General features: G+C 33.2%; 1 protein-coding gene across 4 annotated transcripts in view; it reads left to right on the top strand.

Moving 5' to 3' along the window:
• CNKSR2 (connector enhancer of kinase suppressor of Ras 2) overlaps nt 1-18503 on the top strand; it is a 247260-nt gene that overhangs the window by 102716 nt on the left and 126041 nt on the right. For all 4 annotated transcript variants that reach the window (XM_006085611.3, XM_006085612.3, XM_014453028.2 and 1 more), the window contains exons 7-8: nt 4576-4635; nt 9487-9555. In XM_006085611.3, coding sequence (XP_006085673.1) covers nt 4576-4635; nt 9487-9555 — 129 coding nt within the window. The remainder of the gene's footprint in view (nt 1-4575; nt 4636-9486; nt 9556-18503) is intronic.

The raw sequence follows: 18503 nt of genomic DNA on the forward strand, positions 1-18503 counted from the left end.
AAATGAAGTTATAGCTCTGGACAGGTTTTTTATTTTTTAATTTGTAAGAGGTAAATCTAGGTCTGCTTTTGGGAATAGTCATAAACATAAAAGGCCAAGAAACGGATTCATTTAAATAGTCTGGGAAAGAGCTAGAAGATAGAAAAGAAGAAATGTGTTTAACATTTACCAGGTATTTTCCTCACAACTCTATACAGTAGGTATTAATCTTCTCATTCAGCAAATGAGAAAATGGAATCACAGATCTTCTCCACTTTGCCCTGTGTCACATATAGGTAATATACAATAGAGGCAGGGTTTCCATCCAAGTAAATTTAAATGAAGTGCATCTGAATAAAGCTTATTCCATTATCCCATATATAAACTGGGAATTGCTAAAGGGGGGTGTTAAGAGTTTAGGAGGATGACAGCAGCACTTCATTGGGAAGATATTTCAGATGGAAAAAAAGAAAAAAACTAAAATGTTGAATATTCATAAGCATTAACTACAAAACTATTTCCTATTGTTGATGTTAAAGGGGAGATGACTAAATATTTCACATGACTTCATTTTTTAAATTAGCAACTTTTAATTAAGTTTACTCAGTCACATTTGAAGAAATAGATGTGAGGGTTTTGGTAACATTTAGCTTGTGCTTAGCTATAGGAAGTGTATAAATGGTAAATGAAGGAAAGAAATAGAAAGTGGTGGGAGAATACCAAGCTTTAATGAAGTTTAAATAGCTTAGAAACAGCTGCTGAAGGTCTTCTGCCAGTTTCAAAACAAAGGCAGAAGGTAGCTGCTTTGTTCTTTCACTGATAAATTGGATAGATCTTTTATCAGCTCTCTACCTAATTAGTCAAATCTCCTAGGATTTCTTAGATTTGAGAGTCCTGAGCATTATAAGGAATGGTGGGAAACATGTTTATTTATGATTTAAAAATATGGAACTAGTTTCTAAAATGCTTTTAAACAACAATCAGAAAATTAAAGAAGGAAATGGCACCTAAACTTATCTAAACTAGATTAGAGCCAACAGCTGGATTGAAGAGAAAATAAAGGGTGTTATGGGCCGGGGTCGTCTTTTGGGGAAGCCTTGGCCTTAGAGAGTTCTTTTGCTACTTAGGCACTTGGACTTTCTCCATATATCTCTTATTTCATTGACTTGATCGTGAGGTTTGTTTGGCTTCCATTGGTTAACCAACGTTCGGGGTTTGGGGATATAGTGAACCAAATGTCATTTTGGCAAGCTGAGCAGGAGACAGGGAGCTGTTCAAGTAAGCTCCAGAATTAATTATTTTTGGGGGCGGGGAGGGAATGAAGGTTTTCATTAAATGAAAACAGATTTGTCTCAGTTCCAGAAAAGAGCCATTTGAATTATGTTTTCTTGCTGTTTCACCTTTTCTCAGAGGTGAACAAGTGATCATAAGTAGTTTTGGAATCTACATTATTCAGAAGTTGATTAGTTCAAAGTTCACCCAAGCAACTTGTTTCTTCTCTTTCTTTTGGTGCCTCATTTTTGGCCATTTTTTCTCATTGGTACTCCCAGAGGGAGATCAAAATGATGAAGAAGTTAGTTTCAGTTTTTAAAAGCAGTTACAAAAAATGGTTTATTGAAGTTAGAAGTGAAAGTATTACATAAAACCAAATATCTTCATTATTTGTAGCATTTTAAAAATGTGCTTTATTTCCATTCTATTTCTCATAACTATGAAGTTTCTAGAATTGAACTCTGTATACATAGTTAGATCTTTATTTAAGCATTTAAACGTTTTTATCCATCTGAAAAAATTAATTTTAGTATAAATTATATAACACTTAATTATGCATAAATAATGATGAAAGCCTCTTCCTATAACTAATAGATACTTGCTTTAGCTTACAATTGCCATTTTAAGTTCCTGATATGCACAATAATTACACATAGATTTTATCTCCAGAATCATAACTAGATTATCTCCATGAGTTTTTATTATCCCAATAACTATAATTTCTAAACATTTATCATAGGATACTAGACTTTCTCTATGATCTAATTATTTATGAGATTATTTAGAGCTCTTGTCAAACACACTAATTCATAATCAATAATGCACAGTGTTGAAAGAAGTGTGGAGAGAAATATATTCAACTTTAGCTTACAGTTGTCGTAAGAGATGGGTGATTAAAGTAAATTGTAAAATATCATATTCAGTTATTCTTTATAACCGCATTGCACATAACACATGTTTGCTGATCATATATGCATAACCCATAGATACAGACAACAGTGAGGTGATGGCCAGTGGGAAATGGGGGCGGGAGCTGGGTGGAGGTGGGCAAAGGGGTAGGGGGGAATGGGGACATCTGTAACAGTGTCAACAATAAAAATAAAGTTTAAAAAGCGTTCTTAGTGTTTAAGAATAAATGTTGAACAGTTCATGTTTGACTTTAATATCTATAGTTGCCAAATAGTATATTCTATAAGAAAAGTGAAGGAGTACAACTGCCCTAAGTATTAATCAATAAATCAGGAGCCTAGTGTTGAAAATATGGTACGGAGTCAGAATGCCGGGGCTTAAAAACTGACTTCACCACCTTGGGCAGATTCCTCAACCTCAAAGGCTGCTGTGAAATGAATATCAAATACTTAAAACAGTCCCTGGCACATTTTAACAAGATATTTAACAAATAATGAGTGATGATTGTTTTGTATGTCCAAACAATATATATTGGGGGTTTTTGCTGTCTTTTTCTACTTTATCTTCTCACAATTCCTCTATTTAAAAAAACTAAAACCAAATTTAGTGTTTAGCTCTTACAAATATACTTTAAGATCCTTTATTAAATATGTAATTTTGTTAATTTTCAGGGCAGGGGGCAATAACTGTAAAAATCTTGTCCTCTCCTCTGCTGAGTTCTATAATGGCATCCTTATATTTACCTTCCAATATATAATGGAATAAATACCTTCAAAAGTATGTTTTACACTTGTCACCAATGTAAGTATGAATATTACCATATGGTCATAGCCAAGGACTACTAGCCAATTTCTTAATTAATTTCTCTTTGTACTTGTGTTGAGGTTAGTAATTTATTTTATATAGTGAAGAACTTTCACTTAAGAAACTAGAGTTCATAGGTAAGTAAACATCTTTTAAAATTACATTCATTTTGTTTCACATTGGAGAGCCAGGCTCAACCATTTTTGGAACCGTTACTAACATTTTGAACACAATGAGATTATTGAAATGACTTTTTAGAAATAAAATCTACATGGTGACTTTTTAATAATTCCATACCATCAACTTTACTGCTTCTTGTTGTTTTTTTATTTCTTACATATTATCAATGAAAACACATGTATATTTAGGTCTTTAGATATATAAATAACATAAAGGTATGGGAAATTAACATTATATTTCAGACTTTAAGTTTATTAAAATTGGTATTTTTTTAAAATCAGTATTTTGAAATGCAAAGCACTTTTATATGTAATGCTTAGGCAATTTTTCCCCAAAGAGAAATTAAAGTAATGGAATCTTCCTTAGAAAGGAAAAAAAGCCATTCACAAAAAAAATCTATTTTTTCTGATTTACTTAAATAAAAATATTTAAAATTTTTAAATATGAATACTTTCTTGTGATATTTTTTCCTTTAAAGTCCTATCACTGTCCATAATTTAAAGTTTTTGTTTGCTCTAAAAGTTTACACAATTTCAGGATTTCTGAATATTCTTTAATTTTAATGAAGCTTTTTCAAAAATGACTTTATTTAAATGGAAAATGGAATCCCATCCTCTTTATTGGGAGAAGTGGTTGCCACACATTACCTCTTAATTACTGATATAGAGATGATTGGATGTAATTTTTAAAATGGCATCAATATGAAATAAAGGCAGAAAATGCAGGATACCACAAAAGAGCAGGAGAAAAAAAGTTGATCTTACCAGTATTTTATCACTCTTCTGTCTCGTTAGTTGTAGTTGAAGTGGCTCTGTAGAAGCCTACTTTGTATTGTGTAATATGTATCAATTATAATAAGCTTAATAACATACCATTGTTTGAATTTTTCATTGTAACTTTTATCTTGCTACAGAACATATAATACAGATTTGGGGGCAGTGAGGTGTGTTCTTTCGTCAGGGTATTGCATTATGATACTGCATTTCATAGGCAATTCACTTACCAAGTAGTTATTTGATTAAGCTGTGTATAGCTTTTTGCGGGGCACACATTAGAAGTCAGCACATTCATATAGGAGTTTCTTACCAGTTTAAAGACATCATTATTGAATCATGGATTCATTCCTGGGGCATATGGCAATTTTAATTTAATAAGGTGGTCAACAGGATTGTAATAACTATGTATAGTATCAGGTGTGTACTGAAAATATCAGGGGGAACACTTTATAAGATATATCATTGTCTAACTGCTATGCTGTACACCTGAAACTAATACGAAATAATATTGAATATAAATTGTAATTGAAAAATAATTTTTTTAAATTTTCAACAAAATAATAATTTGATAGAGTAATTTTTGTAAATGAGTTATGATATACTTGGAAATATTCCAGTTGCTTCACTTTTTTTTCTGATGCTGTTTTTTTCTTAGGGTATGTATATTAAATCAACATATGATGGCCTCCATGTAATTACTGGAACTACAGAAAATGTAAGTATTGTAACATTTCAAAGGTTTGGTTTTTCCTTGTATTGTTAAACAACTTATATGTCTTACATAATTACATTTGACTTTTGAGGGCATGAACTAATTAGGAGACAAAACTAAAAAGACATTGAGTTAGTAATGTCTTTGGGAGAAATTCAGTCAGTTTATTTAGTTTAGAATAGCTATTTACTTAAAGTAAATCATATGTTTTCTGTTTGCAGCCAGAGATTTGTCCTTGTTAATACGTATTTTCTGTTTCATGACAAGTTATTGCAACATCCAAAAGAATCCATTTCCATCTGTCAAATAGTTTATTTATATTAAGAAACTTAGCTCACATAAGAAACATCAGATAAGTCATGCTTTCTGAATACTTGGTGTATATTCAGCTTAATTTAGTGGATGGAACATGGTATAGCTCAATGCTTTTCACAGTGAGGACCTCCCTGGACAAGCAGTATCAGCCTCCCTTGGGAACTTGTTAGAAATGCAAATTCTCATACCCAGCCAGTAAGAACTACTGCTGGCAGTGGGTCAGAGTGCTAGGTCCTACAAGCAGTTCTGCAGCTTAATGGCAGTGTAATTTTTGGCAAATCACTTCCCTCTCATTAAATTGTTTCCCTAATCTATAAATTGGAAATAATATCATATATACTACATACCTCACTAAATTGTTCTGAAAGTCAAATAAGCTAATAAACGTGAAAGACTATGCTGTAAGAGCTACAGAAATGTGAAATTATCGTGTTGGGCATTAACACGATCAATATAATAGACTTGAATTGCATAATAAATTATTATTCCTGCATTGGATTGTCCCAGATATCCACCCTACTCTTTTAAGAAGGTGCAAAGCTTTGAATTTGTTTCCTTTTACAAATTCTGACAAATTCTTTTACAAATTCTGTCTAAAATTGCACCCTTATGCTGTGTTCCTTCAAAGAAGACCGAGGTGGAATTAGTTAATCTCAAGTTTTATTGATCTCAACATTTTACTAGCATTTTCTTTTTAAAAATCAACATGGTCACCTAATTCTCCTATTTATTTACTGATCCCCTCACCCCCGCTTCTCTGTGAATGATGAAATATATAATAAGTTAGAGTTAGACTGCTGTGCTGACTTCAATTCTAGTATTAAATGAGAGTTAAATGGGGTCAAGAATATAATTTAAATGCATGTTGTGAACTATTTAAATTTTTTAATGCAGAGAGATGCTGAAAACTATATGCTTTTCATTGATTGATCATTCTCGTATACTTGTGTATTTATTTGTTCGTTTTAACAAACCTTTGTTATGTTTCAAGCACTGGCCTAGGTATAGAAAGAATTTAAAAATTAAACTAGCTTTGTCATTAAGGAGTGCAAGTAGGGGGTTATCTATGAACAGGCTATAAAATTTGCATAGATGGACAAAGGAAAGAATAGTAAATACTGCCAAGTGAAATCAGAGAACGAATCACAAATTAAGATTTTGAACTGTATCTTGAAGAATTGGTAGGAACATCATCCCTATATTGCCTGTTGTCTAAAAAATAAAAGTTGTGTACTAAGTATTGATCATATTAATTACTTAGAAATATTTGATAAGTGGACAAGTTATCAAAGAAAGATGGATTCTGTGAGTGGTTCAGATATGAACCAAATATTAATAGTCCGTCACTTAATTCTTTTTTCTTTAAAATATTTTACTGTTTTTGGTGCCCTCAGTCACTTATGATTAGGAGTCATTTATCATTAGCTGCTCACTAAAGTGACTAAGTTATTTTGCTTTGCTGTGCCCTACTTTCTAATTTTCTCATATAGAAAATGAGGGATTTAGACAAAATGATCTTTAGGATCCCTTTTAAAACTGGAAGTCTATAATTTATAGGACTTAGTCCCTTTTTTACTTATCTGTGCAAAAAGTCGTTTTCGTTTCCTTGAATTTTGTGTATCAACTATCATTTTCTCTTATATCATGATTAGAGCCATTAGTTTGATATTTTTCTTTAATACTGTCCTTTAAAAAGATCAATTGTTAGCCAGATAGCACAAGGACTGACTCTATAGTTACAGCTCTATTACAGTAATGATTTACAAACTTTTCAGAATTGTTACATGCTATTTGTCTGAATTGGTAATATACCCACCTCCTAAAGATACTGTAAAATAAATACAATATTTTTCTTATGACACTATTCTTAGGGTTGGGTTAACATCCTAGATGAACTACTCTCTTAATAGTATACTTGTGTTACTACTTTGTTCAAACTAGAATTTTCTATGATCTCACCTTGTCTTGAATTCTAGCCTAGGGCAAATAATTTTGTGAATTTTAAAATTTGTTAAACTAAGGATAATATTGTTTTGACTTCTTTGTTTTTTAAATAATTGGAAATGAATTTTTAAAAAGGAACTAGAAATCATTTTAAAGTAAATCCTTTCCAGGGTCTCAAAGGTAGCATTTTACTTTGCAATTCTATCATCATATCATTCTTCATTAGTTTTCAATAGATTCTAATAAATAAATACTACATTGTCTGTAGTTGTATTTGATAGATAAATTAATACATACATAAAAATGCACAAATATATTTTTCATTAAAACACTTTTTCTGTATATTCAAAAGTTCATACATATTGCAATATGTATAATCAATGATTAGTAGTCAGAGAAAAATAAAGAATAGTATTTTAAATTGATTACCCATACCTATATTATAAATTTCTATCTTAAATCTCATTTTAGTTTTCTAAAGATTTCATAAACTTGTCAATATTAGTTTACCAAAGTTGTTTTTTGCTTTTCTGTTTGCTTTTGTTTATCATCTTTTATTAGAATTTTTAACAAATGATGGAATTGTTACCTCTTGTAGAAATGTAGGCATTTTAGTTTATTTAGTGTGGTTTTGTTTGCCAATGTATCATACTGTATGAAAAATATGAAATGGAATGTTCTTATAATTAGACATTTAGATAGAGAATCCTATCTAATAAAAGAGTAATATGCAAATTAACTATCACACCCTCACTCCGTAAATCCCTCACAAAGATGGCTGCGGCCACGGAGCTGGAGCGAGCAGGAGGCTTGGTTGCCCTGGCGATGGAGGAAGCCAAGCTTCCCACCTGCCCTGGCCAGCCCTGAGCTCCGCTCAAGGCTACAAAGTTTCAATAATAGAAGATAAATAAATCCCAAATACCTGCTTCCAGCCTGCAGCCGTGGCCAGCCTGAAAACTGCCATCAGCCCCTCACCCAGGCTGGCCAGGCACCCCAGTGGGGACCCCAACCCAGAAGGGGATGTGACCAGCCAGCAAACAGCCATCAGCCCCTCACCCAGGTTGGCTAGGCACCCCAGTAGGGCCCCCCCATCATGAAGGGGGTGTGGCCAGTGTGAAAACGGCCCTCAGCCCCTCACCCAGGCTGGCCAGGCACCCCAGTGAGACCCCCTCCCACTCTGAAGGGGCTGTGGCCAGCCTACAAACAGCCATCAGCCCCTCACCCCAGGCTGGCCAGGCACCCTAGTGGGACCCCCTTCCACCCTGAAGGGGGTGTGACCAGCCTGCAAACAGCCATCAGCCCCTCATCCAGGCTGGCCACACCCCCATGGGGTGAGGGTCCCCACTGGGGCGCTTGACCAGCCTGCAAACAGTTATCAGCCCCTCATGCAGGCTTGCCAGGCACCCCAGTGGGGACCCCCACCCTGAAGGGGCTGTGGCCAGCCTGAAAACGACCCTCAGCCCCTCACCCAGGCTGGCCAGGCACCCCAGCAGGACCCCCACCCTGATCTGGGACACCCTTCAGGGCAAACCAGCCAGCCCCCACCCATGCACCAGGCCTCTATCCTATATAATAAAAGGATAATATGCAAATTGACCCTAACAGCAGAAAGACTGGGAATGACTGGTCACTATGACACACACTGACCACCAGGGGGCAGACAGTCAATGCAGGAGCTGCCCCCTGGTGGTCATTGTGCTCCTACAGGGGGAGCTCTGCTCAGCCACAAGCCAGGCTGATGGCTGCCAGTACAGTGGTGGTTGTGGGAGCCTCTCCTGCCTCCTCAGCAGCTCTAAGGATGTCCAACTGCAGCTTAGGCCTGCTCCCCGCTGGCAAGTGAACATCCCCCGAGGGCTCCCGGACAGCCAGAGGGATGTCTGTCTGGCAGCTTAGGCCTGATCCCCTGGGGAGTGGGCCTAAGCCAGCAGGTGGACATCCCCCGAGGAGTCCCAGACTGCAAGAGGGCACAGGCTGGGCTGAAGGAACCTCCCGAGTGCACAAATTTTTGTGTACTGGGCCTCTAGTGTTATATAATGTAACTGAACTAATGGCTGTTCATCTATTAATTTGCTTTTCTAAGTTATTTGGAATTGATAGTATTAATGATGAAATAAATTAGTAATCGAATCATCAGTTGACAGAGCTTTGATGCTGATCATAGTATATACTTGAAAATGCTTATTTGCTAAAGTTAATGTCAATTATTTGTATTAAATAGAAAGGATCAAATTTTAAAACATAATGTTTTTAATTGTATTTTTGAACCAGTTGCCCAGTAGAGCCTAGTAGAATTTGTCTATAAAGTTTGTACTGGATACTACCAGTTATTATTTTCCCTTAATGCTCTCAGAAACATATTGGTCTTTTATAACAAATATCTATATATTTGTTTGCATTTCTACTTCCTACCATTAGTTATACATAGAATGCAAATAGTATATTAACTATTAGTAACCTTTTGTTTGCTTAGTTCCTTGAAGATTATAATTAAATTATTGATCTAATATAAAGAGATGAACTTATTGTACTATTTGAGAGAGAGGAGATGACTGATAAAAGTTATGTTCTGTATCGTTTCTTTTATGTTAAATTTAGTCACCTGCAGATCGGTGCAAAAAAATCCATGCTGGCGATGAAGTGATTCAAGTTAATCATCAGACTGTGGTATGTATAATTACTTTATGAGTCAGTGGGAGGAATGAATATAAAGTTTTGTTAAAGCTTTAAAATAATATCAATGAAATGAAATACCTTTTTGTGTATAAAATAATTCAACAACCTTTTTAAAAAATAACTGAATGACTATTCCTCGTAATTATTTGATGAAATGTTAAGGTACAGTTTTTAAAGAACATGAGGAATGTGGGTGGTGGCTGAGGTTAGATATACATTGCTATATAGACAGCTATAGGATAACATTATACACCCCGTGGACTGGGGTAATAATTTTGGAATAGAAATTAAAGTCACAATGCATACAAATTCATTCTTTTCTTGATACAATTTTTAAGTCTTATTTTACAAAGTATTTAATGTCCTAGTTGATATGTTTTATAATAGCATGCCTTCCTTCATCTAGTTTAGCATTGATTTGTTCATTAAATTGCCTGGTAATTGATTTATTTTAAATGTCAATTTTTTAAAAAATATTTAAACATTAATAGCTGAAATAGCTCTTCAATTCCCAAAAGAGAACTACAGTGTTAGTTTTATTTTTAAAGAAATATGTTTTTATTGATTTTTGGGAGAGGGATAGAGAGAGAGAAACATTGGTGCTAATTACTAGAGAGAAACATCATTACTAGAGAGAAACATCATCTATCAGCTGCCTCTGCACGCCCCTACCGGTAATCAAGCCCACAACTCGGGCATATGCCCTGATCAAACCAGTGAGCCCTTGGTTCAACCAATGAGCCACACGGGCTGGGCTACAATGTTAGTTTTAAAACTATTGCACTTAATTAAATAAGTTCATAAAATTTTCTTGCTTTATGAATCTCACAGATGCTTTTCTAGGCTAAGAATGACAGTGACATTCTGTGTCTATGATAGATTTTCAAGGGCTATTGTTTTAAATCTCAGATTTAGAAACTGAACATTATATGATTTTTATTTAAGACTATTTTGTTTCTAAGTTGGTTCACTTTGTTATCCTATCTCTGCCAAAATAAAATGATTTGTCTAAAAATGTAGATAAAATAATCTGATTATTAATATAATTATCATTTGAGAAAAATTGTTTTATTCTGGTAAATATTCTTATAGGTCACTAACTCTTCAAAGTGAGTAATAATTTCCTGTTGTACCTTTAATTAAATTTGCTTTTGCATTTTCTAGTCATAGGAGAAGTTTTAAAAAGAAAGGCTATTTTGGGGGAGATTAGAAGACTTGTGTGACAAATCTGATCTTTCTCAGTGATTCTGATCTTAAGGCAGAAGCAATTTTAATTCTGTCTTTGAATAAACTGAAAAGTTTGTGATATTTTAGAGAGACCCCTGAAAACTGATAATTAAAGTTATGATGTTTATTTAATGAGTTCATTATTTAAGGGAATAGAAGTTAATGAAAGTTTAAAAATTAAACACATGGGTGTGAGATTAATAGGAAATAATGCAGAATGTTGGTAATTAAAAAAGCCTCTTTACACGATGACAATTTTGATGATGAGAAAATTCTCATTACTAGAAACTATACAAAGTGGTTGTCCTGACTAAAGTTACTTGTCCCCTCGGATGAGGATTTGGGTAGTGGGATAAAGCAGCTGCTTTATTAGACAGGCAGCTTCTCCTTCTAGGTTCATGTTGCCTCTCTTTCTCCAAATTGACCTTAACAGACATGACATCCATTGGATAGTTAGACCAATTTCCAGTTAGCCAATTCTAAGAGGGTAGAAATTATTCTCTAATGAAAAATAAATTGTTTAAAGAGTACTGTTTGTGGAGCAAAGAATCTAATATTTATCAAATGAATATGAAAGTCTTTAAGTGCTACAAGTAAACTAATAAAATCTATATGGATTGATGATATTTAAATACTGTGAGAACATTTAAATGTATCTTTGCATCACAAGAATATTATAAAATATTGAAAACTGCACAGAATAAGGGTTGGGGGAGCTTGCTTACAGTTTTTACTCTGAAATTGACTTATGGTTTTAAGAATAATTTTCCCTTTTTATAACAATAATAATCAAAGCCAAAACTTGGTGAGTTCTTGTAGTATGCCAAGCATAATATTAAGTATTTTACTTATTTTATCATTTATTCTTTACACAGATACTACAAAGAAGGTGTGTGTGAAAAATAGAAACTCAGAATGATTATTTAACTTCCCCACAACTAAAAACTCTATGAATCTAAAGCCCATGCTCTTATTTTAGTTTTATTATACTCCCTCCCCAAACTCAAATTATAAAATTATCAAACAAAAGGGAAAGAATTCTAACAATCATCTAAGTAAATCTCAGAATTCAGTGAGCGATTAAGTGGGACCAAGGATAAGAGAAGAGGAAAGTAAGTGAAAATTTATATAACGGGTAGAATCAGCTGAACTGAAATTAGAAATGGTGTTGAAATTTAAGTTTCTCACTTCTTTCCTGCAGATAGATATGTAAAACATCACAACACCAGGCACACGTTAGTGGCTTAATAAAAATTAACTTTTGTCCTCCCTCTCCTCCTTTTACCTGATACAACAGTTGGGCCAATCGGAGTCCAGTTTCTTGGCAGATTGCTACTAGAACCTACTAATTGATTTTGGATAACAATGAAGACATTCTCTGACAAGAAAAATATGTTAATTCCATTAATCTAGTCTTCTTTAATAATGTGATCAATTACCAGATCTTTGTGTTCAAATGAGAGGCATGTTTGTGCAATAATGGTACATTTCATAAAATACAGCCTGCTCTGCCCTCTTTTTCTTCCTGTAGCCTGCATTGTGGTCTATATAGTGCTTTTAGTTTTTTATTAGACAATATTCAGAGGTGGTGAAATGGAAATTTTCTGGATTTTCTTACTATGAAAACTTTGGTAGGTAGACAAATTAGTTGAAAAAGTATAAATTATTTGTAGTCTGCAATTACCCCTTCTATCCCTACCAGGGACATTAGGGGTTGGTTATGATATAATAATTACATTAAAGTGTTGCTTAACACATTTGAAATATATATTTAATATTTTAATCCAGTAATTAATTGGCCAAAATAGTGAGATATTGTTAATATGATTCTATAACAATTTCGACTCAATAATGAAAAGAATAATGTTCAGTCTTATATTTTAAATGTTATTAGCTCAGTTGGTAGTTGGTATTTACCTGTAATTCCAAAATTTCCTACTATAGTTAGTAATGTACAATATAAACTCTGATAACTATTCTTATTTTAAAATATATAGAAAAGCAATTTGAATTTTTTCCCTAAGACTCTGAGAAAGTTGAATGAATCACAGATGAATTCAAATACTATTTTTTAAAAAATTGTTAGTATGGTATATCTTCAAGATGTCCAATTAGATGTGTGTTTCGAGTTTGTTCCTTTTTTTAAAAAAAAAGTATATTTTCTTATTTGAAATGAAACTGGAAGTTTTATGTTCTTTTTCATGTTGCTATATTTTTATTGTAAGTGGCTTTTAAGCTTTTCAAATGAACATACTTCTGTGGCTGAGAAACTGTGGCTGCCAGGTAGGAAGAAGAAAAAATCATGAACATCCAAGCAAAGCAGACTGAGTCCTATTGCATATCTTCCCCGCCAGTGAAGATCCAACTCCTCAAAGGCTGCTGGATTTTTTCCACTTCATCTGCCACTACATCCCTCTTTCTGGGAGATACCTCGGCATAGCTTGAATCAGCAACTCTGCCCTCATGATGCACTTTTAACGTTTTTTAGCTGATGAGACTACTTAATACTTATAGTTATCTATTTGGGCATATTCCTTAATGAATTTGTTAAATTTCTTGTTAATCCTCTTTTTGGTGTGTAAGTGTTCTACAGCTTCTATCCATCCTAAAAACAGATATTTTCTTCTTAGAAATATAATTGAAAAGAGTGAGATATGTGATGGTTGAGTCCAACATTTGGGGAAAAAATCATTTTATTTTGTGTAAATATTAAAAAATATTCCTATTATTTTGAAAGGTCTTCTGGAACCTGGTGACTACATTCCATCAAGAAATGGTTTAATAGATGTGGCTATAAAGGCTACTGGAATGGAATATAACCAGTTTGGGATAGTCAAGAAGAAGATAGACTGCAGCAAATAGTCAGGATGTTGGGTATTGACTAGGGAGAGATGGAAGATGAGTACTATAAGCTAGTGGTTCTTATGACCCCCAACTGGTGAACATTGTTGAGCAAGATTTAAACTGGTAATGGCAGAGGGTGGAGGGGATGGGGAGGAACAAATTAAAGGACTATTGTGTCATCTGTAAAGTTCATTCTGACTTCATTTTTATAATTCTCAAAGGTGTCTCCGTTACTCTCTTATTCTCATTCTAGACTTCCATTTTTCTCTCTGTTCTCTTCCTCTTTTCCTTGAACCCAGAACAACAGTATTGATTAAAGGGAAAGCCAACATAGAATGGATGGAGAGTGTACTGACCCATTAAAGCCCAGATCTCCCTAACCTTCCCTCTCACCCTACCACCCTGCTCCTGGACTTCAGCAGGAGGAGTGGCTCTTTTATTGCAATCAATACCATGGTATCGGCTAACCCCAGATGTGCTTTCTCTATATATTTTTTTTTAATTTACTAAACTGTTGTCTTTATTTTTTAGACTTTTCTTCTAATTTCGTTTTCTTCCTTTTTCCTTTACCATCTCCATCTCTTCTCACTTAACTATTTCTCTTAAATGTTTTTAGTCTTGCCTATTTTCTTCTGTTCTCCTTTGTCAAAGGAGAAAGTATTTTTCTTATAATTCTTTATACTGAAAATATTGAAAACTGAGACCTCAAATAGCAGTATTTCTGATGCACCTCACATCTTATTCTGGTAAACACAAGATGCTGCTGGAGTGCAGAGATTAACTATATTAGCATGTTGTTTAACATATTGCTTAATAAGTAGTTATGATAATACACTAAAGTACTGTGTAAGGATTCTAAGAAATTGGTATTCTAAAACAGCAAGTGAATTGTTCTCTTTAAGAAGGGAAAATCATGAAGAGACATTTACCAAATATTAAAGGAAACAATGCATCATAGATTTCAGTTACTCATAGTAATGTTTTATTTCAGATTCTACCTTTTATAAGTGTGTAGTTTATATGATCATATTTCTTTTATTTTACTTGAACATTGTGAATTTGATAATGTGTGGAAATTGGCTTTAAGTACCACATACTGATATGACTATAGATTTATTTTGCCTAGAGGAATCAATTAATTAATTATCTAATATAATATTCTATGATTTTTCTGTTATCAAACTAAAATTTATTATCTTAAGTTTTCATATAAAGGAGACTAAGTTGTATGATGTCTTAATAATAGTAACTTGCTGTTAACTGATTTATTTTCTCTGCAGATCTCTGCATCCTGATTTGTTTCTTTCTTATTTATTGAATTCTTACTAGCTTCCCCAGGAAAAGAGTAATTGCTTTTAAAAATGGTTACTCCAATTTATTTTTATTATTAGACTACATCTTTCACTGTAGAATATATTTAATATGATCAAGTTATTTTACATGGAATTTTAAAAAAGATTTCCTTATAAATGATTATTGCGTACGTTTAAAATGTATCTATTGGCTGATATTCTTACCTATTTATAAAGTGTGCAACTCACTTGCAAGTCAGTATTAATACTGCAGTCCTTTTCCTACCCCTATCAAAAAGGCAAATATTGACCAGTCATAATTGCCTAATCCAATTTCAGTCTGGTGGGAAGGGTGTTAATTAATAGATAACATTTAACTGCCTGATGAAAATAAAACATTATTACATGATAGGTAAACACCTTAGAACACCATAATATAGGGAATTCAAGCAAAATCTTAAATCCTTCATCTAAAATTCATTTTATGTTATTTAGCCATCAGATTCAAATTTATGCCTCATCCACTAAATTAACATTCTGATCAGCATGATGGAAGTTCATAAACTAAATTTTTTCATTTTAGAAGATTTAGAATGTTGCTTATTTAGCTATATATATGCACATATACACATGCTTTGGTTTGGTTTTGATAAATACAGACTTCTATTGCAATATTTATGAGTATTTTCAAATAAACATATCTTTGTTAAATGTCTACCAGTAAGTGACATTATAAAGATTATTCATAGCAAAGTTATACATTTTTAAACATATTCCTTTATGAATACTAGGGTTTTGGTTCCATTCTCATTTGGATTTCTAACTTCAATTTAAGCATGATTTTTTTAGAAATATAAATGTTTTCTTTATTTTTCTCATAATTCTTATTAATAGAAACTATAGATTTTTATATAACAATGCTTTCTTTTATCTCTTAGCTTTGGTGACTAGGACTCTACTTTTTATTTGAAAATACACATATTTCTAATATCTTTGCAAGAAGAACAGAAATGACATACAGGAAGGAATGGCTGAAATGTAATGATTTTCAAATATATGCAAACCCAAAATTGTTTTAAAATTTAACCCATGTAAATATCTTCACAAAATTTTTAGTGAAAAAAAACTGTATTCTTATGGTTCTTTCAAAATATATCATTGGTTTTCTTTGGTTGGGGAATGAGGTTCTGTAGTATAATCAAAGATTTTCTCCTGCAGTCTTTCACTCTGATATGATTATCTTCCTACTAGCAGAGGCTGTCAGACTCACTCAGCTTTATGTTTTGGAAAAGTTAAAGGACACATGAATGATAATGAAAGAAAAATAAAATTGGCTTCTATTTAGTTTTCTATAGCATATACGAATGTGGACCATGAAGCCCTGAAATAAACCCTTAGTCTTCAGAGATTGCAACATTACCCATGTCTTACTGAAATGGAAGGAGGGAAAGAAAGTTTGTGTTGGAGATGCTAAACTATACCCACAGATTTTTTATCAGTTTGATACAGATGCATAAACATCAGTGATACAAAGTCTGCAATTACTGTAAGTTATAGGTAAGAGGAGATAATGAGAGTAAAAGGATATGGAAATGTATCACCTTTGGCAACAAGGATGTGGGTGATTCATAAAACATAAAGAAAAATACAATTACGATTCTTTCCTTCCTTGAGCTTTCTCATAAGTCCATAAAAAATTCTGATTTAACCTTCATAACTTCTTGGTTATGCAGAAAAAGACTCCCTCCAAGAAGATGGTATGCAATAGGTGAAAAAATAACATTACTAGCTTCTTGTTGTGCTCAACTTTCCTTTCTCTCTTGGGCTCTCTATCCATTTTTACCAGTGAGAAATTATGTTCTCTGTGCTTTCCCTTTAAATATAATACACACATGTATATTATATACATGACTATGTGAAATTCACATAGAAGTATTAATTATTAAAACATGTAAATTCAAATTGTGAGTAGCTCAACCTGGTCCAGGTTGAACTGTAAAATTAAACCACATTAAAAATGCCTTAAAATGCCTTGATGTAGTCTTATTTCACTGGGTAAGTGACTTTTAAAGTTAAGAAGGAGGATGTGAGATGAACTACTAATAATAGTGCCTCGATGAATAAAGATGTAAAATTATGGAATTTTTTCTTGATGAAAATAAAACTTAATTTCCATATTTCTTCTTGTCAAATGCATATTGCTTTTATCATTTCCCAAGGTAATCTCTTCTAGTCATATTTGTAAAAATACCGATACTAAGGTTTTATTTAAAATAGAGACACCTTGGCACAACTCTGAATACTCTGAATTACCTATTTAAATTATTTTGCTGAAATTTAAATCAATTTTTGCATATATTTACATAAGTAAATATATACTTTTCAACTTATTTTCCTTTATATTTGAACCATGGGTAATTCTCTATTTCTTTTCAGTAAGTGAAAGATCGTGGAATAGTAAAATTAGGAGATCTCAAAATAAACTATAGGGAAATATAAGACTTTCTCATTCGTATTTTGGGGGAGGGAATAATTTAGGTGAAGGTGAAGTCTGTAGATCGGTACTCAGGATTTAGTATTTCTAACGCATCTTTGAAAGATATTGTGTATCAAAATTTATTACTTCTGAAATATTTATAACTGTATGACATTTCTTCCACGTAGCTTGTTATGCTAAAGAAAGGCAGTCATCAGCATAAAATGTTGAATTCATTAGATACTTCAATAACTTTTTAGTAATTCAAAGGAACAGAACACTAATAAATACCTCAGCACCAAAAAAATGTGGCAAACATAGTGTCATTAGTCATGGTGCGATGGGTTGTATATTGAATTAAGTCTCCTCAGTGATTTTAAAAAGAGCAGAAGGACGTTTGTGTATAGCGTGACTCATCATCAGACATTCATACAGGCACACCTCATGCATCTGAAATTTCCTTTGTGGAGAGGTATCATTTATAAATTACTGCCTATGAGTAAGAGCATGTGAATACATAAAAGCATGTGTAAATGTTAATGAATCTGGTACTTTGTCTTGTGAAGGATAATACCTCTGAAAATATTTTAAATGTCCTATCTTCTTGTGTTTAGGTATATAGATGCTTTCTTGTATCTCCAAATGCAACTGTGACAGGAAGGTTGATAGGCTTAAATTCTTACCTTATGCCTATTTATAACTTTGACTACCGGGGACCATAGGATAGAGATTATTTTTATATATTGGTCAAATAATTCACCAGCTGTTGTTTGGAAATCTAATAGGCTAGGGCAAGTCCTAAAGGAGTCAGAGAAACCTTCTTCCCTCTATGTAGTACCAAGAGAAAAGGAAGTCTCTCATCTTTCAGCATCAACCCCAAAGCCTCCTCTGCTCCTAATCAAGTAACCCTTTGTCCAAGGACCTGCCCACTTATGTTACCCTTCACCTGGGAACCTCTGGTGTTTGCTTCAGCCTGATCAAAACAATTACAAGCCCCATCCACAAGAAAGCAGAACCCCTCTGGCTTTTAACATTTGGGATTACCTTAAAGATTTTCTTAAGAAATTTTAATCCTGTTATGTTGTATGTAAAATACATCT

Source organism: Myotis lucifugus, unplaced genomic scaffold, assembly GCF_000147115.1.
Source record: "Myotis lucifugus unplaced genomic scaffold, Myoluc2.0 scaffold_20, whole genome shotgun sequence".
NCBI lineage: Eukaryota > Metazoa > Chordata > Mammalia > Chiroptera > Vespertilionidae > Myotis > Myotis lucifugus.